The 22225-nt window shown below is 35.3% G+C and overlaps 1 protein-coding gene across 1 annotated transcript in view; it reads right to left on the bottom strand.

Annotated features, from left to right (window-relative positions):
* The window catches only part of DNAH5 (dynein axonemal heavy chain 5), a 137267-nt gene that overhangs the window by 34433 nt on the left and 80609 nt on the right, over positions 1-22225 (bottom strand). Inside the window, exons 44-58 of the mRNA XM_032181098.1 lie at positions 20858-21034; positions 20113-20317; positions 19529-19671; positions 18662-18796; positions 16685-16807; positions 14554-14767; positions 13668-13891; positions 11922-12117; positions 9277-9449; positions 6691-6821; positions 5614-5767; positions 4748-5015; positions 3448-3679; positions 1788-1902; positions 1343-1519 (exon numbers count right to left, since the gene is read on the bottom strand). Of these exons, the coding sequence (XP_032036989.1) occupies positions 1343-1519; positions 1788-1902; positions 3448-3679; positions 4748-5015; positions 5614-5767; positions 6691-6821; positions 9277-9449; positions 11922-12117; positions 13668-13891; positions 14554-14767; positions 16685-16807; positions 18662-18796; positions 19529-19671; positions 20113-20317; positions 20858-21034 (2667 nt within the window). The remainder of the gene's footprint in view (positions 1-1342; positions 1520-1787; positions 1903-3447; positions 3680-4747; positions 5016-5613; positions 5768-6690; positions 6822-9276; positions 9450-11921; positions 12118-13667; positions 13892-14553; positions 14768-16684; positions 16808-18661; positions 18797-19528; positions 19672-20112; positions 20318-20857; positions 21035-22225) is intronic.

Below are 22225 nucleotides of genomic sequence, written 5' to 3'. Positions count from 1 at the left end.
TGCTACATTTTCAAGACTTTGATTTGAGGAAGCATCAGAATGGTCTTTAACCATAACCACTCTTGGCAGACTCCCAAGTAGAAAGGAAAACCTTCCAGTAGATCTACATAACGACCATCAAGATTTAGCCATCCTTCATGTTTTTTGTTCATTTTTTTCTGTTTATTGAGACAGCAGCACCTCACCAACCCAGATCCAACTTCACAGAATCACAGAATTGTAGGGGTTGGAAGGGACCTCGAAAGATCATTGGGTCCAACCCCCCTGCCAAAGCAGGTTCCTTACAGCAGGTTGCCCAGGTAGGCGTCCAGACAGGCCTTAAATATCTCCAGAGAAGGAGACCCCACAACCTCCCTGGGCAGCCTGTTCCAGTGCTCCATCACCCTCATCGTGAAATTCTTTCACATGTTGGTGCAGAACTTCCTGTGCTCTAACTTGCAGCCATTGCCCCTTGTCCTGTCCCCACAAACCACTGAAAAGAGGTTGGCCAAATCCCGCTGTCTCCCACACCTCAGGTATTTATACACATTGATGAGATCCCCCCTCAGTCTTCTTTTCTCCAGGCTGAACAGACCCAGGTCTCTCAGCCTTTCCTCACAAGGAAGATGCTCCAGGCCCCATATCAGCTTTGTGGCCCACTATTGCTATTCACAACATAAATACCTTAAGGGACATTCTCGTACGCATTCAGATGAAAAGATATTTAAAATACCATGCAAGATCTGCAAAAAATAGTATTTGTTTCATCACTAACAATGAATCATGACCAGAGTATTATAATTCAATTAAAAAAGCATCACAAAAAGAGTGGGTTGAAAGACTTGAAGTCCCATGGCGATTGGTATAAATTTGAGTGATTTAACATCTCAAAGGACAGAAGAAACTTTTTTGATGAAGGCAGAAAGGAAAGAATCATCAAACTCATTCAACATGAATTCATTGGCAAAAACTTAAATACAAAACATGAGGTTTAGATTTGGATGTAATTATAACTGTTTTTACAGGAAAGGCACTCACTCCTTTGCTCATTGCACACTAGTTGTTATATAACAGTACCAACACTCAGTTACCAGTGTAATATCAACCTGCAGCACAACATAGATAAACTACAGTTTCAAGTGGAAGTTAAAATTCGCCCTTTGCTGAAAAACTCTCCATTTTAGATTTGATATTCAGGTGGAAAAAGACAGACAAAACAAAACCTAAACCTCAAAATGTGTATATCTATCTGTACTCATCTTCTGCCAGTTACATGGTGCATCTGCAATCTTACATGTGAAGAAGAGAAGCACATCTCAGGGGAAAAAAATGTTACACTTGGTCCAAGATTTTTAGCACTAACCTGTAAGGCTGCTTCTGCTTCCTCCAAAGCAGGTTTAGCAGCTTCCAACTTTTCTTCAGCAATGGCTTTGTCAACTGAGATGCTGTCTACAATAGCTTGGGCTTTGTCTTTCACTTTCTGAACTTCACCTTTCACCTGCTCAGCAGCCTGTGCTTTTACAGTAACTTCCTTTAATACCTAGAATGAAAACCCACACACTAAATATTCAATAAAATACATGTATCTAGCTGGAAGAATGTATATTTCTGTTGTAAAATTTTATCTGTTGTATTTAAGTTCCAAAAACCAGAATGTTCAAACAAAATTACTTTTGTTGTTACTGTTATGTTTCCAAGATCCTTTTTTTCCTTTTTTCAACACTAAACTTCCTATTACTCAATTAATCTTTTCAAAATGTAAGAAAAAAAAAAATCTAAGCATTATACACTTCAAAGATTGTACATACCATGTCAGCTTTTTCATTGGCAATTTGAAGTTCCTTTTCTTTTATCTCCAGCTCTTTGCTCAGAGCAGCCACTGACTCAGAGGCTTCTTTCAATTTTTCCAGTCCAGTATTCATTCTGGAGTTAGAAAGGAAGAAAAAAAAAAAAAATGTAATTTCTCAATTTCCAAAATTCTCGATTCTCAACTTTCCAAATTATTCCATCAGTAGAATGAATCAGATGGATCTAATACCTAAGAATGTTTTATACACAAAATAAAACTTGTTCAGAAACTTCCACATATGCATCTGATGTCTTCACAATCAAGAAAGTGAACTATAAATAATTGCCTAAAGAGAGCATATGACTTGAAATGTTCCACACTTTTAAATCAAAGAGTATGCCTTTATTATTGCATTAAAATTGTATATGCTAGTTCCACATATGTCACTGTCCCCATTGAGCTCTCCATTGAGAACTGAGCTCTACGGAGCAGAAAGCATTTTCTGATCACTAAAATCCTAAGAAATATCTTAAATCACTATTTCTTGTTTGAAGAGGATGTTGAAGAGGTTAATAAAATCAAAATATCAAAATCAAGAACAACCAAGAGAGATTAACAGGAAAACAGCACTGAGATAATATTTCTATGATTGAGCATTAAATTGGCCCTTCAACAGCACTTTTTAATTTATCAAAATGTAATTCCTCATGACAATGACTTAAACTTAAGTGAGCTGTAGACTAGGAAAATATACATTTGGCATAGGAGGGACAGAAAGAACTACAGAGGCTACAACTGCAAAGGCTAAGCAGGACTGGGAGAGGTAAATCAAAATACAGAACAGATTAAGAGTAACACCTGCTAAAGTCCTTGACATTCTGCAATAAAGGTGAAATAAAACAAATTTCTATTCATGAATTAATCTGGTACATGGGAAGCTCAGAAAGCACAACACTGGACCACCTCCATTTTACAAGTCTTCACCTACACCATAACAACAGACTTCTAATTCAGTTTGGCTTTCAAATTAAAGATTTCAAGGTGAAATATATTAGTTTGAGTCCAGCTCTCTGTGCCAGTTTTTCAAAATCAAGGAAATAAGTTTTCTTAAGGATGACACCAACTGATACACTAAATGCTAATTTTACATTCTAGTTGACTATTATTTCTGATATGAAGTTAAAATCTGCAAACAGACTGCACTAGTTTAACAAAGTACCTGAAAAGAGAAATATATAAAAACGCTTCATAACCCAGAAGTAAAAGGTTCAACAGCCTAAATTACACCATGTAATGACAAACCAAAAATACCAATGATCTTTTTTACATGTTCATATCAGATCAATACAACTGTTTAGCAAGAAAACAAAAGTTGCTCGTGGGTAAATCAAATGTTATTTTGACTATATTAAATTTATTCATTAAAATTGCATGGTAATGGTTTATATTAATTTATTTCCACCACCTTGCTCTTTAATACATCACTACCTTTTAGTCTTTAACTTACATGTGAAAAGCAAATCTAACATTTGTTCAATTACACCTTTACACAATTTTAGGAAACCCCAAAGAAACCTTCTGCTATGCAGAGATAAGCCATGCATTGAAATAAGTACAACAGAAAATACCTAGGTAAGAAAGAAAATTACAAAAAGACAAGAGTAAACTGAGCAATATACCTGTTTGCTAATGTCTGCACTTCTGCATGCTTTTCTTTGTATGTAGTTTTATATCCTTGAATAAAAGAGAGGTAGGATTTGGGAGTCACATGTGTAGAACGTCTGTATCTTTGAAAGTAATCAGAACACTTCTCCGCCACTCCATCCTGGAATGAGCCCATACACTGCACAATTTCCTTCTTTGTCTCAGCAGTGCAGTCCATATCATATGAGGACAGGAAATGTTCAGATACTTAAGAAAACAAGAACAACATTCAAATAAGTAAGTGTTCGGGAAAGACTCTTAGCTTATAAACAAATCAACATGGATCATCACTATGTATACATAGCTATGTATACATAGTATGTATACATAATCAGTCTCTTCGAACCTAGACGATTCTGTGATTCTGTGATATATATATACATGGCTATGTCTCATGACAAAGAGAAGTATTTCACCCAATTTATATCATCTGCTAAAAGCAGATATCTAAAAGCAGATGATATAAATCATCTTTGCACCACTTACTCAAATATATTTGGCTCAGTATGTGTTTCAACTTTAAATTGCATTATATATCTAACAGTTCACAAAGCAGTATTCTGTCTTTTAAAGGGTGGTATAGATTACACCAGGCAATAGCTGCAGAAAAGAGAACACCACAGGAAGAAAAGTCTTTATGCAAATGTTACTGGCAATCTGAGATTCATCTTATCATTGCATTCTATAAATTTAGAATGTAAAGATTAATTATCAACCAACTTATTGACAGTTGTGACATGGGAGATACTTTCACACTGCATCAACAAGATACTGTGTCAGAGCTCACCCAGCTTCTGAAACCCTGGTCTTCTTCATTCTACACCAGCAGATTCTTAAATTCTTCCACACTTTCAGTAAAAACATTATAGCCAACAATCTGGTATCGTTTCTCCTCCAACATGTGCAACTACTTTTTCTCCCTGAACCTGTCCAACTGCTAGATATCAAGGATTATATAAACACAGACTCCCTCTCTATGCCTGATCATAAGCATAGTTACTAAGTCACTTTCTTTGGTGGTATCTTGCTTTCTTTGTTAATGCTTTAAGCCTTCTTTAAGTGGAATTTTTCTTCTAATGGTATTCAAAGCCCTTCCTTTGTTAAACACATTTCAACAGCAAGGAGAAAACATGTCCATCAAATTTTTGAACCAAGCAACTTTCTTCTGCCAGTGTGCTGGAAAAACAAGTTTTGCTTGCATTCAAAGCGATTAAAACAAGTTCATGACCACCAGTCACAGAATTAAATATCCCTGAAGACAAAACCTACACCTACCTGCCACTAGAGCATCCTTAGGCCACCGGCTGAACCAATCTATAGTGCATCCAGAAATGAGAGCAGGGAACTTCAGGGCCCTGTTTCGAAATTTTTCACCTACTGGTGAAAAGCAAAGAACCACATGGAGGTTCTGACGGACTCTGGTCATGAAGTAGTCATACAGAACTTCACTGGTTGGAGGTCTACGTGGATGTTCCTTTTTCAAGGCAGGTATGAGGTCACTAATGATCTCATCTATTTCATCACGTGCAAATAAGTTTGACACCTTTGAGAAAAAAAAGAAGTTGTTTTGTTTTTTTTTCCTTGTTTTAGGAAATCATCCCAAATAGAGTATATAAACAAGACTGACTCAATGCATAGTCTTTCTGGAAAGAATACTCATTTCAGACACACAAGTTATTAGGACCCAAACCACTCCTTTAAACCAGAACTTTTTCTGAAGTGACTCCATTATGCACACTGAAATCCAATTTGCTGTAAAAATAAAATCCATTCTGCCATGTGAAAAACAGAGCATTCTTGTCCAATGACATTTGCTTACTTCTCTTAATATCCTACTAAGTAGCAGAGATTATACGAAAAAGACACACATCTTGAAAAAAAACTCACAGAGTTTGACAGACAGCTTCTCTGTATGGAAAGATGATGCTCATTCTAAATTTTACCATAGTTCTGTCTCACTCTATAACCTAATAAAAAGATTTACTTCAATTTTAATAATATGGTAATGATAATAAGCAATCAAGTGTTATTTTGTGAAAGTGTGCCCTTAAATATATAAAAGAATATTAAAATAAATTCAGTTATTGCTTCAGGGTTTTTTTTAAAAGCAAAAAAAAAAATCTCATCAGAAAGCATCCTACCTCTCCTGATGATAAAACATTGTTCAGGTATTCCAAGAAAGACTCATCTTTGACCTCATTGTCTGTAAAAAGAAAACATACACCTCTCCCTTGCAGTCCTGATGTTCTGTACAAGAGTTTCAGATCTTCCATCAAGTTTGAAGTGTTGTACGATCTACAGGAAAACAGTCCTATTAATGTTTAATCCTTTTAAAAAGGGTATCTAGTTAAAAGAAAAAAAAAAAATACAACTAGCAAACTTGAGAAAGAAATAATGTCTTGGAACTTATGGCAAAAATGTGCCAACTGTCCAAGAATTTTGATTTAGATTAGCTGGAAATACATTGCGCATTTCAAATTTTCCCATTAAATAGCTAATCCATTCTTCTCTTTCCTGATCTCTTTTTCACACAGCAGCAAAGGAATTCAAAACATTTAGCTTCTCTACGATGAGGTTTTCTTATTTGAGTGCTGAAAATATTCCCTGATCATTGAGATGTTCTGTAGACACTTTGGGAGGCACTCACATTCTCATTGAAAGACTTATAACTATTTATTTATTTTTAATTTATTTTGTGAGTTATTCAAAAAAAAAAAAAATGGATTGAATACTATAAAATAAGGTAATATATACCTGGAAAAAACTGTCAAAATACTGGTATACATCAAACATCATATTTATCAAATTAACAGGCAGTGGATAAGTATTCTATCTCCTCACACAAGGCATTACTTCAAATATTGTAAGATAAACTCAGAAAGCGTTATGGATAGATACCACATACAAATATGTTTAGTTCAGTGCAGTGCACTGTATAAAGACAGAGTGTAATAATAACTTCCTACTGCCAATATTCCTTCCCACTCAGTGAAACGTACTAAAAACGTTACTATTTCGAAGAAGATCAAAGCTTAGACTCACTGTATAAAATCAAGTAAATTTAGACAATGTGAAAGGATTTTTCACGTTTTTATACTTGAGGCAACAGTGCTTAGTCTACATTGCACTTGTTCTTTCTCCCACTGCAGAGAATGGAAGCCTAATTTATTTAAAGGAAGACAAAGTATTTATTGGCTTAAATTTTAGTTTACGCTCACCGTGTTAGCGTGATCTGGAATGTATCATAGCCAGCTATGAATGATGCCAGTCTTGTCAAGCTCTGCTTTCCTGAGCCACCAACTCCAACTAAAAGAGCATTTCCACGAGGAGTACGAATCACCCGAGAAATCTGTAGATTAAAGCCATCTATTGCTAAAATATGTAATAGTTACATACCCCAAAAATCCAATGCTACTGCAGTAATAAAATTATGTTAGAAATGCAGAACAAACTGAAATTTTAGGTTTTAATTCAAGGAGTCTATATTGCTATTAATTATATCCTGTGGGCATTTATACTTCGCAGTATTTTCTGTAAACCTGCCAGTAATAACCGCTTGATCCCACCACTGCAAACTTTCAATTATCAATAGAACTGCATCTCACACTTCCACAAAGCATAAGCAAATTGCAGTAGTGATGCGCTCTCATAGCATTTAAGATTCTTTAAATTGTGAAATAAATTATAATTTCCACAGTACTATAGTCTCTGGACAACTTTTGTAAGACTCATCTCTCCGGGTTCTTTCATTGTCACCAGAAAGACAAGTTGTCCCAGGACTATTAAATTCAGGAAGAACAGTCCCCCACAGGAGGTAGAAATTTTATATTTATAATCAAACTTTTTAAGCTTCTAGTTTACTTGATTATACAAATGCACAATATCAGTATGAATACTTGTTCTCTGTGAAACATTGCCCATGTAAGTCCCCCTCTCTTTCCCGTTTGTTATTTCTCTTTTCAAGTGAAAGGTAGTAGTTACTTACTACTCCCCGTTTCAACTCATCACAGTGCACTGTTAACAAACACACCCTTTGGAATTTAAAGCAAGCACATTTTCAGCACTGTGAACTGCATGCAGAACTTGTTCCACTGTCCACTGCCAAAAAACAGTACCAGAAAATCAGGAAACAGGTAGATGTTGTCGTATGCTGAGAAAATATGCCTTTAAGCATAGGAGAGGAACTTACTCCACACCCCACCAATTGCACATGGACAGACACTTGCAGCTCACAGAGCAGCCTGCATTCATTTCTGGAACAGCATGGAGCCACTTGCCCAACCAGCTGGCAAGCAGCCAGTCTCCTCTGAACATGCAATGACACGCAGCACTGGTTCCTGTTCTCTTTATTACCTTCAATATCTCTCTGATGCCTCTAGAATTCCATCATGCCATTAAGCAGTCTGAGTCTGAAATGCAAGTCTATTTACTTGCAATTCCTGTAGCAGACTTTTCCACAAGTTATTAAAAATCAGCATGTCTGCTTCTTGGACTTTTAAAATTACATACGTCATATATTGAATTAAAATTGCTATTTTTCATAGGTTAATGTTTACAAGCAAAGATAAAATCAAGTATGAAGGCTTATTCTAAGCATACTTAATATTTGACCTGAGAAATAAAAATACATTTGCACACCACCCTCGGAATATTACTGATTGCTTCAATTACGTCTAGTTGTCGTTTTTTTCTGGCAGAGGCACACAGGCTGTACGCTCAGAAGCTTTGTTCTAGGGTTAAGATACTCTTCAATTTTAACTCATTCAAGTGATGCTATGTCAGCTCAGATTAGGCATTACCTTAACTGTGCTCACCTAGCTTTCTCCTAAAGCCTGGTCTCAACTCTCGCTAAGGTATAAAGCTCAGACCTGCAGAGCTGTAAATGCTGATTTCAAGAATATGGGATCAGACAAGCGCTGTCTATTCATTTTATCCAAGAGAACATTAAGATAATGTTTCAAGTATTTATCAGCTATCAGAGAGAGAGAGAGATTTTGGCCAGATCCTGAATTTATACAGGACTTTTTACTAGGAGTAACCCAGAAATTTGGTAGCAATTGTGATGATGATTTAACAATTTTAAAAAAGAATTCCCCAGCAGAATAGCATCTATTTTGCTTTGAAAATTGCAGATGCAAAGTGTTTGTATAACTCAATTTAAATTATTTTTATATTTATTTTATCATTTGTTAGGATAGTGCAACCCGATATTCAGTTCTTAATTTTTTTTATAAGAAATACTGATAACTTCATTGCGCGACTGAGAAATAATAGTTTTCCTTTGTATGAAATCTATTATATACGAACAACCCTATCAAATTACGGCTAGGTCTAATCCATAGTCAAAGAAATTTTAAAAGTGAACATACTGTGGATCTACAAAGAAAGTTCAGACTAGATTTATTCCCATTCTGCTGTACATACTTCTTCATCAGCAGCCTATTATGTCCTAACCTGAATTTTATTTCACTCATTCCAAAGAGAGGAAGGGCTCTTAGAAGAATTAATGAGAAGAAATGTTGAAAAAGAGTTAGATACTTCAGACCATGATCTCACTAGATATAAAAGATAGATATAAAAGAATAGTTCCATCTGGTGTATTTTCAGAAGACTGGAGTTTTAATACTTGGTCAAAGGGTGAAAGAAACTTTTATAGCAAAAAATGGCTTGTTTCAATTTTAGAAGTATTTTACCTTGATTTGTACATACCTTCACTCATTTTCAAACACAGCCAAGTTCATATCTGTAAGGACATGTGGAAAAGAGCAACAATGATAAAAAATGTCAATCCAATAAAACTGTACCTTTACTAAATGAATCATAGCATCCTCAAAGAAAACCATGTCCATTCCGGTACCACGGACATTCTCATTGTATGTTTGTAAAAACTTATTTAAACGATTCCGTAGCTGATGAAAGCAGTAAATTGGCTCATAGATTTTTGGGATACCCAAATTAACTTCCTCTAATTTTTCACCTAGAACAGAAAACAAGTAAAAAATCTTTAATGGTTTAAATGACTGAAGAAGGCAAAATGTAGGGATGAGTAAGACAAAGTAATTAAAAATCCCTAAGCAACCAAAGCAAGATTTATTATACATAATATTGCATATTAGATATATGTATAAGAATGCTACTTGTACTCTTTCTACAAGGAACAATAAAGTTCAGCTACTTAATTTTTAAAGGCAAAACCAGCAAAAACTAAGAAGCCTTCTTTCTCTACCTCTGAAACATGAATAGTGAAAACCTGAAATTAACTTAGATGCTAGAAGCAACAGTAGCAACAGAAAATAAATAAATATTGTAGACAAAAATTGCAATTTTTTTAATAGAAAAACGTTGCAAGTTGATTAAATCTCTGCACTAGAGAAAAATACTACTAAAATTAATAAATTTACACACACACAAGAAATGTATGTTCACTGTAAAAAGATAAATATTTGTTTCAGCAGGGACCTGAAAACCACAAGAAATTGTCTCCTTCTTATCCAAAGAAAAGGAGGAAATTGTGCTACTGTCTCACATTGCCATTCATAAGCATTAATCATGCTTATAGCGGTCATGAGCTCCACTAGGAAAAAATGTTAGAGCAAATAGAATCAAAGCATGGCTGAGGTTGGAAGAGACCTCTGGAGGTCATCTGGTCCAACTCCCCTGCTCAAACAGGGCCACCTAGAACCTAGGACCACTTCTAGGTGGCTTTCTAATACCTGAATAATTGAATATTCCAGGTGCAAGTAAGTTTCTTAGAAGTTGAATGAGACGTTTAAGCAACTAAGTCTTACTCAGCTACAGATAAGGACCTAATAAGAAATACAGCAAGGAGTTAAACTGTAGTGATGTTTTTACATTTCTGAACCATTTAGGAGAATTATGTCAGCTTTATCTTGTTCCTGCAGTTTTATTATTAATGACAAAAGACATCTTGATCAAGTACCAGACCTAAGAAAGGGCAGACGTTTAAATTATTTACAGAGGCAGCAGGTATAATGTATTAAACTTTTCCCTAGCCCCAAGATTCAGAATCACGAGTACTAAATAGCAATGTCAAAGCTAATTGATAAAAAAACACCTTTGTACAGTTTGAAGGTCTGCAGAACACAAGCATTACTGATGATTTTTGTGAAGCTAAGGTCTGAAAGTTGAGCTAAGTCAAAGTTTTTTGAGCTACTTCATCTCATCTCTGTGTATTAATCTCAGGGACAAATACATTGCAGTAGTACAAACCAAATAGATACAGGGCATATATGTCAACATTAGCCTGAGGATAGCATTATTTAAAATTATGTCAGATGTCTTTTTTAAGTATTTAAGAGCTCAGAAACACAGCTCCTGCTGTTACACTTCATCATAATGCTCAATACTACATTCTGTTACAGGGACAGTTAAAACAAAATTACAGTTTTTATGCTTTCCACTTAATGCAACAGGAGGGGGTTCTCAAAACTGACACACATATAGAGGATGAAACAAACCCTTTCTAAATTCAGGCCTCTGACTTTGTATTTAGATGAAGTTTCACGTCAAAAGGCATATTACAGAGGCACACATAGTTAAATGTTGAAAGTTATTTTGAGAAATACATGCTTCTTTTTACATTTATTTTTTGATAATGCGGATTCAAATTTTCTCATTAAAAGTCACTTCTCGCTCTCTCTATATGCATTCTGACTTATATTTCAGTCCTCTCTATATTGACACAGTTCACAAGTCATTTAAGGACATAATTGGCTGCTTTCTCACGAGTTTACTTTCTACATGTATTTCATTACTTTAACTCAAACATTTCCTACCCTTTACTCTCCTATTGTCACTCCTTTCTGAGTACTTAAATTATCCAAGAAATTTAACCACTTGCATTTAACCACTTATGCCAACTTTTTGTTCCTTCCACTACACACCAATATGATGATATGAACATATAATTGAATCACTCAGTAGTTTAATAATGACTTTCCCAAACCAAAAACAATTATTCCTTGTTCTTATGTATCTACCAAGAAATATTGCCAGGTTATGTAGTTATCTGGGTCTGCAATGCACTGTTTTTATTTAAAATACACAAAGACATTGTTACAAGCTACATGAAAAATTCAAATGGTTTTACTAGTTTTCCATAGATTTTGAAGTAACTCCTATCTGCTATAAAAGCATGTATCATGTATGTTCTAGAAGTTACTGAGTAAGCCCAGAGACATTCGTATACCTACTATGTTCATGGCTGTTCTATACAGATGACCAGAATAAATATACAGACTTATCCCATAAACATTATCATGTGCCACAGATGATAACATAGACTACACTGGACAGTCACTGGACAAGACAGACACCTTTGATGCATAACCTTACTATGCATGTTGAGACATATTTACATTAGCATCTATTTCATCAAACCCCCTTCCCTATTCTTGCCATATTCATGGTTATCAGAGCCAATCCTTACCAGTTCTTTCAGGTCCCTCCCTTAAGAAGTCAACAAAGAATGCATCAATTTCAGGATTCAGCAAAGCTTTTTTTTCTTCAAATTCCTCCTCAATGAGTTTTACCACAACTGTGTTAAACCACTTTACATCTTCTGAGGTTGTGAAACGATCAGCAATAACACACTTACATTCATGCTTCCACAGTTTTATCAGTACCTATTTAAACAAAATACAAGATAAGGCTTGCAATAATATACATATGTCAATAAAACACATGCTTTTAAAATATTTTTAAAATCATATTAAAGCTGGAAAAGAAACAGTGGTATGTTTGGTTACAGTTGGCAAAGATGCCTTGGGCTCTTTTTACCAAATAACCCTTTAATTTTATATTAACTGTGCCAGAAGCCTTTATCTACCATTCCAAACTGGAGCATATTTACCTAACTAAACGGTAGCCTTAGGACTAGATCCATACATGGTAACACATGTTTATACACTGATAAATTACTTCTGTAACCAGTTACATTTGAAGTGGAAGGTGGGTGGAAATAACAGCATAACAGCATGAGCAATATCATGCCAAATATAAATGTCACACCCAACAACAAACCCAAATTAGTTAGAGTAAAAAAAAAAAAAAAAAATGTATAGGTGTTTATATTATTCCTTGTCCAAATTTAATTTAACTTTAAAGTCCTTCTGTTTGGTCAGAGGATGGAATAAGGAAACCTAAAGGTTTTTAATTCTGGCAGCACTGCTTCTAATCCTATCAAATTACTACACAGTAGTAGAAAAAATTCCAAGCACTCCTTGAAGAACTCATTTGATCCTACAGCACTTTGTATAACTGATGCATACTATATATGTTAGTCTATATATAGACTATATATATTAGTCTCAGAACTAATATGTAAATTCATACAATCAGATTTTGAGCAATATTTATATGTAAAATCACATTTGTGCTGTATATTTTTAGTTTTGAAAATTAAAACCAATTCTAAAATTTAAATTTCAGATATAGTAGAATGCAGGAGCTTATTCAACAACCAGGGAAGCACACTAAACATGAAGTGATTATGTAACCCAAACGTATAGCGATTTTTTACCATAACCATCGTTTTTCTAGCTCATCATGTTTCAGTGCTCAAAACACTAATTGGCTTTTCCTTAAAATACCTGAAGGAAAACTGATGCATAAAGTACTCTTTTTTTTTTTTTTTTTTTTTTCCTGGAAGAAAGGTGGATTATGGAAAAAAAAAAAAAAAACACATTGACTTGTTATTTTCTCTTCCTTTTAAGTTGTTAGCCAGAAATCAATTGTTAGACAGATATTAGGCAGTGACTGAAAGTCTCAAGACACTAGCTGGGAGAGGAGAAATATTCATCTATTCTAACCAAGATAGATGCACTTTTATCTATTTAAAATAAAGTTCACTGTTTCTCATAACTTTCTTTGCTCCCTGTTTTTAAATAAACTAGCATTTGTCAGGAACAGTATAAAAGCTAGCCCTCTCTCATAAAAAAAAGTTTGAGTCATAGTCTGGAAACAAAGTTCTTATTTGAGGTGGCACTGTAAAAACTGAAAAAAAAAAATGTCCTTGCCTCAAAAAAAGTTTTAAAATGTTTTTCAGTCAAAAAGGATTTGTTTCTAACACAAATTCAATTGCCAAGAAGTTAGACTCTTCATCCTCTTTTTTTTTTCCCCCCCCACTAATTGTATACTAATTGACTATATAATAAAAACACTGTGATTCACTTACCTTTGGTTCATTGATGACTTCTGATGTAGTATTCAGCATTCCTTGCCAAATTCTTGAGAGATCTCTAAGGTTGAAGATATAATGGAACTTGGCTGGTGTGGGCAACATTTTTAGCTTGGTAATCTGCCACAGCCTGCGTGTCAGTGGCACTAGCTTGGCTACGGTTTCTCTCACATCTTCTGAAAATCCCCTCTCACTGCAATAATGCCCTTCTCCAATTACACCTTTGAAAATGAAAATTGCCAAATGAAAGATTTTCTAAGAGACATTAGCACAACAAGAGTTATGATCTTTTCAAGTGTGTTTTTATGTTTGTTTGTTTGATTTTTAATCCCCAAAATCTTAAAAAAAAAAAAAAAAAAAAAAAAGGCTTCCCAATCTTCCTTATTCAAATCTTGATTCTCTTGGTGTTACAGCATATCATGCCACAAACACACTGGACATTTAGGTTTTAATGAACCAGCCTCTGAAAGTCTACTTTAGTCTACCAAAGCAGTTCACAAACCCTTCATATATTCAATCACTTCTCTGAGAACAGTATGTTCCCGTCTTTTGCAATAGCCTAGCTATTAATCGCTCAGTCTTAGCACCAGTAGCCACCAGTAGCACCTTAACAACTCTCCAGAATTGCCACCAAAATAAGAAATGGTCTTCATGTCTAACCCTTGGCATACCAGTAGATCCTGAGATATGACTGGGTCCAAAAAATTGCAGATTACTGAAGTTGCTGTTGGGGAGCAAGTGCTGTAGGAAAACGTGTTAGTAAGCAAATTAGAATGGTATTAAGCCGTAATGTTAATCACAATATTTAGAGAGGGGGGGGGATAAAGAAAAAACAACTGCAATTTTCAGTAATTGGATGAATACAAAGCTAATTTATTTTTACCAAAAATTTTGTCAATAGAAGAATTAGACGGCAGAGTACAGTTGAACACAGAAAAGTGCCTCTTGAGTCTCTGTGGAATGTCATTGCGGCCTCCCCCAGGATGGATCATGGCAGCCAAAAACTGAATATCCACAATGTTGGTAAATTCGCCTGGCTTTTCCAGATTATACAGTCCTTTCTGTTCCATAAGCTGTCTTACTATCTCATTAGTAACCTGCAAAATAGCCAGGTAGTACATAACAGAATATTATACACACAACTAAATGAAATAAAAAACATACTAATGTACTTGAAAGTCCAATAAAGAATATAACATTATTTTCTCCCTAAAGTCCTTGCTTTTTATTTGTTTGTTTGTTTCTGGAGAAAAATGTACTGCTAGGAATAAGCATACTTAAGTTGTCCTTTCCATTTGTAATATCTATGGGCAAGAATCCTGGTGGAAGTAGAATTCCTAGCTTAGAATTAAACCCTCATTCCCAAATTCAGTCTTGCTTGTATCTTCGTACGTTGCATCTGCTACCAAATATTTTGATGAAATTTCCATGTGTAACAATCAGAAATGAAAAATGCTTTTTCAAGCTGCAAACACAGGATTAGTTCCATACAAAAAAAAAAAAAAAAAAAAGATTTCTTCCTTTAGCCATAAATGGAACCCCCTGCTTTCTTGTTTGACCAACCCATTGACAGTACACTGTAAGAGTATACTTCTTCAGAAATTCTAACATTTAATTAGTTTCCAATGCAGTATACTTCAGAAATATTTTGCCAATATAGATAATGATTACTTCAATTAATTTCTGAAAGCAGAAGTCAGTTCTTACCTGTCAAGCTCATAAATTTTAATTATTGTCTACAGAGACAGTTTGCTATCACAATTTGTGTGCCAAGAGGTTTATTTTAACCAACATTTATTAATTGTTTTGAGTCAAAAATGATTATTTTAAAAACAGTGTTAAAATTATACAGCCGTGTTTTAACTGGCTAACTGAGCATCTCCAAGGCTCAGTTCTAGGGCCAGTCCCGTTTAATGTTTGTATCAGTCATCTAGATGCAGGAGAATCGTGCATCCTCAGCAAGTTTGCTGATTACGCTGGAATCATAGGGAGGTACAGGTGACTGTCTGGAGGGATGAGAGACTTTGCAGAGGCATACAGTTAGATTGGAGCACTGGGTGATTAGCAACAGCATGCAGTGCAACAAAGGTAAATGCAGGGTTCTGCACCTGGACATGTGCAGACTGGAGATGAGTGGCTGGGGAGCAGCTCAGCAGAAAGGGATCTGAGGGTGCTGGTTAACAGCATGCTCAACGTGAGGTATCTGCGTGCCCTGGCAGCCACGGGGCAAAACACATTTTGGGGTGCGTTAAACACAGCACAGCCAGCCAGTCAAAAGAGGTGATTCTCCTGCTCTATTTAGCGTTGGTGTGGTCTAATCTTGAGCATTGTTTGTGGTTTGGGGCTTCACAATAGACATGTCCAGAGGAGGGCAACAAAGTTCATAAACGGCATGTCCTGTGAGGAGAGGCTGTGGACATTTGGGTTGTTTTCTCTGGAAAAAAATGAGGCTGAGAGGTGATCCCATGGCTCTCTGCAACTCTAAGAGGAGGGGAAATGCAGAGGGAGGCGCCAGTCTCTGCTCTCTGCTCCCTGATCACTGATGGCAGGACGGAAACAGCACAAAGCCGCACTAGGGGAGGGTCAGGCTGGAAGTGAGGAAAATGTCTTTACTGTGAGGGTGGACACGCTGGAACAGGCTTCCCAGAGAGATGGTTGATGCTCCATGGCTGTCAGTGTTCAAGAAACATTTCTATAATGTCCTCATTAATACGCCTCAACTTTCATTTAGCCCTGAAGAGGTCAGGCAGTTGGGCTAGATGATCTTTGAAGGTCCCTTCTAACTGAACTGCTCTATTCTGTCTATTCTAAACTACTTTAGTCATTACACTTATTTTAATTAAGTTCATGATAATATTAAGCTGGATGGGTTCTTTAAAAAATGCTTTATAAACTAAGCATAGATACCTTGTTTATCCTTTTATTGCCTGTCTGAAAAGAGAAGCCATTTTACAGTTTAAGAAGGAAACAAAAAAAAAATTCTGTCTGCTTCTTTCCTTTTTTACAAAACTAACCTGATCTCCCCATTCATTTATTATGGGCATATTCACATCATCAATGAAGACTGTCATCTTTTTGCCTGCAGGCGGACCATATGTTGTTCCCATGCGCTTGTCCACATAACTTTCTATCGTGCGCTGTTAAAAAGCAATTATTAACAAAATTAGCCCTTCTTTTTCATACATGATTCATTCATTAACCATATTGTGGGTAAGTATATAGCAAGTTTCTGTTACATAGATTTTTACAAATTTTGATTTAGAAGATTTAAACAACACATGCTAGAGGTCATTGCAGTAATCCAACTAGACTGTCTGAAATCTCGTGCTATACAGCATTAGGTTGGCATCAGATATATGAAATATACAGTGTAGACAACCATGCCTTAGTTTCATAATTTTGAAGCCATCTCAAACTTTTCTTTTTAAGTTTCAAAAAAAAAAAAATTATTACAAGCAATAAGAGATAAAACTGTGACTACTAATTTTTGCCTGTTTGCTGATCTTCTCAATTTTAGGATATCACTTTAACATATCATTAAGATGCTTGTTTGACATTATTGCAAAAAATTAAGAAATCACCAGGCTTAGTTTTGTATATACAAACACTGAAATGGACTGGGACACCATTTCAGTTCTTTGATGTTAATGAGAATTGTAAAACGTATGCATCATCTTTATCTGCATTTGTATTCTGCTAATTTAATTTATAGTCTGTGTAGCTGAGGAGGACATTAAATAATCATTGCATCCACATGTGAGGGTAAAGGGAGGAGTATTTATCTCATGAGGGAGCGGAGAGGAAATGGATAGGGGAAAACAGTCGTGCTCATCTGTTTGAAATGTAATGCTAAAGCTTCCGGTTCTGAAATTTAGTTTTGTTAATTACTAGTCAGACACTGAGAGCTTCAGCAAAGCTAAGACAATTTTTTGTCCTATTTTGCATAGAATAATGCAAAAATATCATAAAACTTCTAATGATTTTTAATAATCTTTTATTGTGATATATATTTCTTTTGTCTGTCTTCTGCCAGTTCAACTACCTGCTAGCTAGTATCTGTAACACTATGACAAATTAAACATCTGTTAATATTGCAAGATTAATATTGCAATAATCTGTCAGATCTGACAGAAGTGATTCTTGATGACTTTTCCAGCAGAAAACAAAATACTTCATAAAATCATTAAGTGATAATTCACAGACACAAACTGAAGAGACTTAATGAAATATCTTTGTTTAGAAGCATGCTTACCACCACTTTTTTTCTTTCATCTTCTTACTATATATAAGCAAGCTATGTATGCAATATATGTATATATAAGCTATATCTTATAGATGACACATTGAGTTTATAGACAGCACTTCTGCTTACAGCACAGACAGTGCTTAGGCTTGGCATATGAAACCACATTAAAAATACTTCCCGTATATTTATCGCCAGCAGGTTAAAGAATCTTGAAATAATTCAAAGTAGCTCAGCAGAAATTTGGACAGGCAGTACAATGCAGGATTTAAGGATTCATAGTTCTGTTTAGAGCAGCTGCACTGCATGTGTTACTTTTTAATGAGTAATATAAATTACTCAAAATTAAATTGCAGACAGCACACACTATGACAGATTGTTGTGGGTAGCACTTACTTTAAACATGGATTTTAGTGAAATCTGAGTGAAGTTGCCGACAGCTCTACCCAATTAGTGAGAACTGATGTATTTGACATTAAAAATATTAAGTATGATGAAGGAAATAATAAGCATGGTATTGATATAGTCTAAAAATAGCTCAATAACTATCAAAGAAGCTAAAGGACACACGGTTTACAGAAGTCTTTTTAAACCATGTGCTTCATCCATTTCAGCAGGTTCTTTTTTGTTTCTGCACTCATCTGCAATTAAATAAACCACTTTCAGCAGTATCTTCCCAATAAATTCTCAGTACATCCATTAGTCTCTGATTCCAGTCATGTTATTAGAAAGCGAATGACTACTATACCTGGAAAATTAATGGTGTAGTTGCAGATGAAAAATTCAAGCTCTTAGCCATGTGGCTTTCAGGGTTATATTTTGACATAAAACCTTTGATGATAACAGTCTTTGCAGTTCCTTGCTCACCAATTAGTAGGACAGCCTACACAAAGACAACACAGAAATAAGATGACACAGAAGAGCCATGTGTTTTGGCAACACCTCACCAATCCCATGTACCTTTTATGCAGAGATGAAATTAGAAAAAATTTTAACAAGGGATGTGTAGAAGCAAAATAGTTGATGTCTTTGCAGGCTTCACTAGTTAAACATGTGCAGCTAATGGTCTTGTCAGTTAGCAGAATTTAATGAGCAAAGAAGTAGATCATTCAAATAACAGAAAAAAAGGAAGTACTGCCTAGAACCTCATCATCTGAAGGATTTCAGTCACTGCTGTTATTTTCTATATACTGCTTATTTGACATAGTTTTGGTGAAGAAGGGGTTGCATACCCTAATTAAAGGTGTATGAATGCTGTAACTGCTTCATCTGGCAGAATTCCTATCAGCAGAGTCTGGCACTCCACTGCTCTTTGTTCTCCCCAGAAATCGCAGGAAAGAATCACTTCTGCTCTGACCTGGCTACATTGCATTCCCATTATTTCTGCAACTGGAGGGATGGGTGTTGGAAAGACAGAAAAGGCTCGAAGCATTAATATTCTACAACTCACGTAATATTCATATGAACATAGCCCCTGGAATCACTATTATTGTTTTATTTCACACAAAAAAAATGAAATTCTTCCTCTTCAATAATATCCAGTTTCAGTTCTAATTCAAAAACGTCATCGTGCATACTATTATCATAATTTAGATGTGAAATACTGGCAAAGTACCTTGCCCTGTTTTGCAATAGTTTCAATAAGGAAATCCATTCTCACGTTGTCAACATTTGGAACAAGAATGGAGCTGTACTCTGGAGTGCTGCTACTAGGATATACATACTCTTCAACCCGTGTATTCCAGTGCATCCAATTACCTAATAGAAAAGAAATGAACTTAATGTTTTATAAATACAAGGCCTTTTCACTTATTTTATTTTCCATCAATGCATGTTATTCTCTGTAAATTCAGTCCAAAATTATCTAAGAGTCTTACTCCTCTTAAACCCCTGAGAAAAGCAACATGGTCCACTGTCCCAGCTGTTTCCTAAAATTATGACAAGAACACAATTTTCCAGCTTGTCTATTTTTGTTCACTTGACAATTCATTAGCACAAAATCCATGTAGATTTCTGTAGCAATGTATCCACATTCTGAATTCTCAAAGGCAACAGGGAAAAAGCTTTATGCAACATTACCGGTAAAGTGTAGTTGTAAAACTAAACACAAAATAAGCTACAAAAGAAAAAAAAAAAAAAAAGCACAATTTTAAAAAAACTTCTAAGTTCTACCCCAAAGCACTCAACAGGGTAACTAACCATCAGATGCCACATAATAATCAAATATGGTATCTTCACTGCCTTCTGGAATACACGGAAGATCAAGCTTTATTGTTGCATGATTTCGAAGCCAGTGCTCCATTTTGCATCTGTCTTCCAGTTCTAGTAACGCTCCGACACTCCACATAAGAGAGAAGATATACAACCTTTCCAAGTATTTTGGAGTCAGTTCCCCTCCTTGCTCCTAAAGGATTAAGTTAAATTTTTGTTTTATTTCATTGTGTTTTCAGTAGCCTGAATATTCTACTTGATAATCACTAGTAGATAATCACTAGTAACATCAGGTTAAAAGCCTTCAGTTATGTTTAAATTTAGTGATGTTGTTCCCAACTAATAGACTGAATCAGTACCTAGTGGACCACAAAAAAAAAAAAAAAAAACAGAAAACCACCAGCAAATACCACTTTCAATCACCCATTACAGCATTTGATCTGTTTATTTTATAGTTTATAATCTGGTAACAATCCATAAGATAAAATAAATAAATAAATAAACACCCTGAAGAAAAGCTGCTGATACGTGCTGTGTGTGTATTAACACCAAATCCAAAAGTGAAAAGAGGACACAGCCTAAGTACTGTCTTCAAAAGAAAAATAATATATTCCTCACCATCCTGCATCTTCATTTATACTCCCAAGACATTAAAAAATCTCTCCACATAACTGCATGACTTACAATTATCTCCATTAGATAAATAAACATGAAAAACCCTACACTACTTTACCTTAGGTGGGTTAAGACCTTGCAGCATATTAATGCTCTGCATAATCACAAAGGCTTCCAACATCTCAGTCTTGCTCTGCAGAGACTGAATACTGAAGCGGTGTAAGTCTGGGAATGACGAAGAGTACAGCTGACGTAGAATTTCAGCTTCTTGGAAGGAACGCCTTTTCAAAAATCCCTGTTACAGAGTACGGTGAGAAAATAAATTTAATTCCTGATGAAAGTCATTCAGTTCAGCTCTGCTAATTCAAAAGATCCTGAAAGCATGGAAAGTTGATTTTTCTTGAGAGGGATAGGGGACTCAGTTCCCTGTTTTTTGGGCACAGTTTGCCTAGCAGAAGTTCCAACTCTTTACTCAGGGTTGGATAACCACCAGAGGTTCAGCATGGATACTGAAGAATAAAAGCACTCAAAGTTTTTAACAGCACAAAAAGCATTCTTTCAAGTATTTTTTAATTACAATTGCTGTGATTAAACTCTTCAAAGAAAGAATTGATTTGTTCTTCACCATGTTAGCATTTAGCAGTGATACACACTCCCCTGGAAAAATCTGGCAATTGTGGAGAAAAAGTATTTCAGAGTGGATGACTGCTGAGTGTCCATGAACTTATGCTGTGTGCCTGATTAATAGTAATATTTTTATTGGGCATCTCTGTATCTGTAATGTTGGATAAACAAAACCTAATTAAAACTGTTTTATAAGATTTATAAGAACAGTATTTGTTCTTTGATGCCTTTAGCTGAAAGCAGTAACCTGCTTCTTAGATTTACTCAGAAGTCTTCCATCACTTCTGTAGTGGAATGCTTCTTATCTATTTCTCATGAATTTATTTCCCACATAAAATACACTCATCAGCAAAAACACTTGCATATTCTTGACCAAAATTCAAACTAATACTTGGAACAAATTGAAAAATAGTAAATACAATCTAAACATAACTTTTTTCTCTTTCTTATTGTAAGGGTGGTTTAATACAGAAACAGGTTTCTCAGAGAGTCTTCTGGTGTCTATGTTGAATGTTGGAACTATGGAGATACCCAAAACCCACCTGGACACCCTATGCAACCTGCTCCAGTTGTCCTGTATTGAGTGAGGTGGGTTCTACTACATGGTCTCCAGTGACCCTTTCCAGCCTCAACTGTTCTGTGCTTCTATGATTGCTTTCCACACATCTACCTACATAATCTTCTGAAACTTTATCTTTTAAAGTCCAAAGTAAATAAATTATTACAAATAGGTTGATGTATGAAAAAGCTTTCTAGAGACAAGTACATGGAAAACAAAGAGCAAAAGATTAAATGGCAATACTTAAAATACATATCTGGAACTTAACCAGCTGTTCAGAAGATATTAGGGTAGATTAGAAAA

The sequence above is a fragment of the Aythya fuligula genome, chromosome 2, assembly GCF_009819795.1.
Source record: "Aythya fuligula isolate bAytFul2 chromosome 2, bAytFul2.pri, whole genome shotgun sequence".
NCBI classification, from domain to species: domain Eukaryota; kingdom Metazoa; phylum Chordata; class Aves; order Anseriformes; family Anatidae; genus Aythya; species Aythya fuligula.
This window is presented reverse-complemented; position numbering and strand designations above follow the sequence as displayed.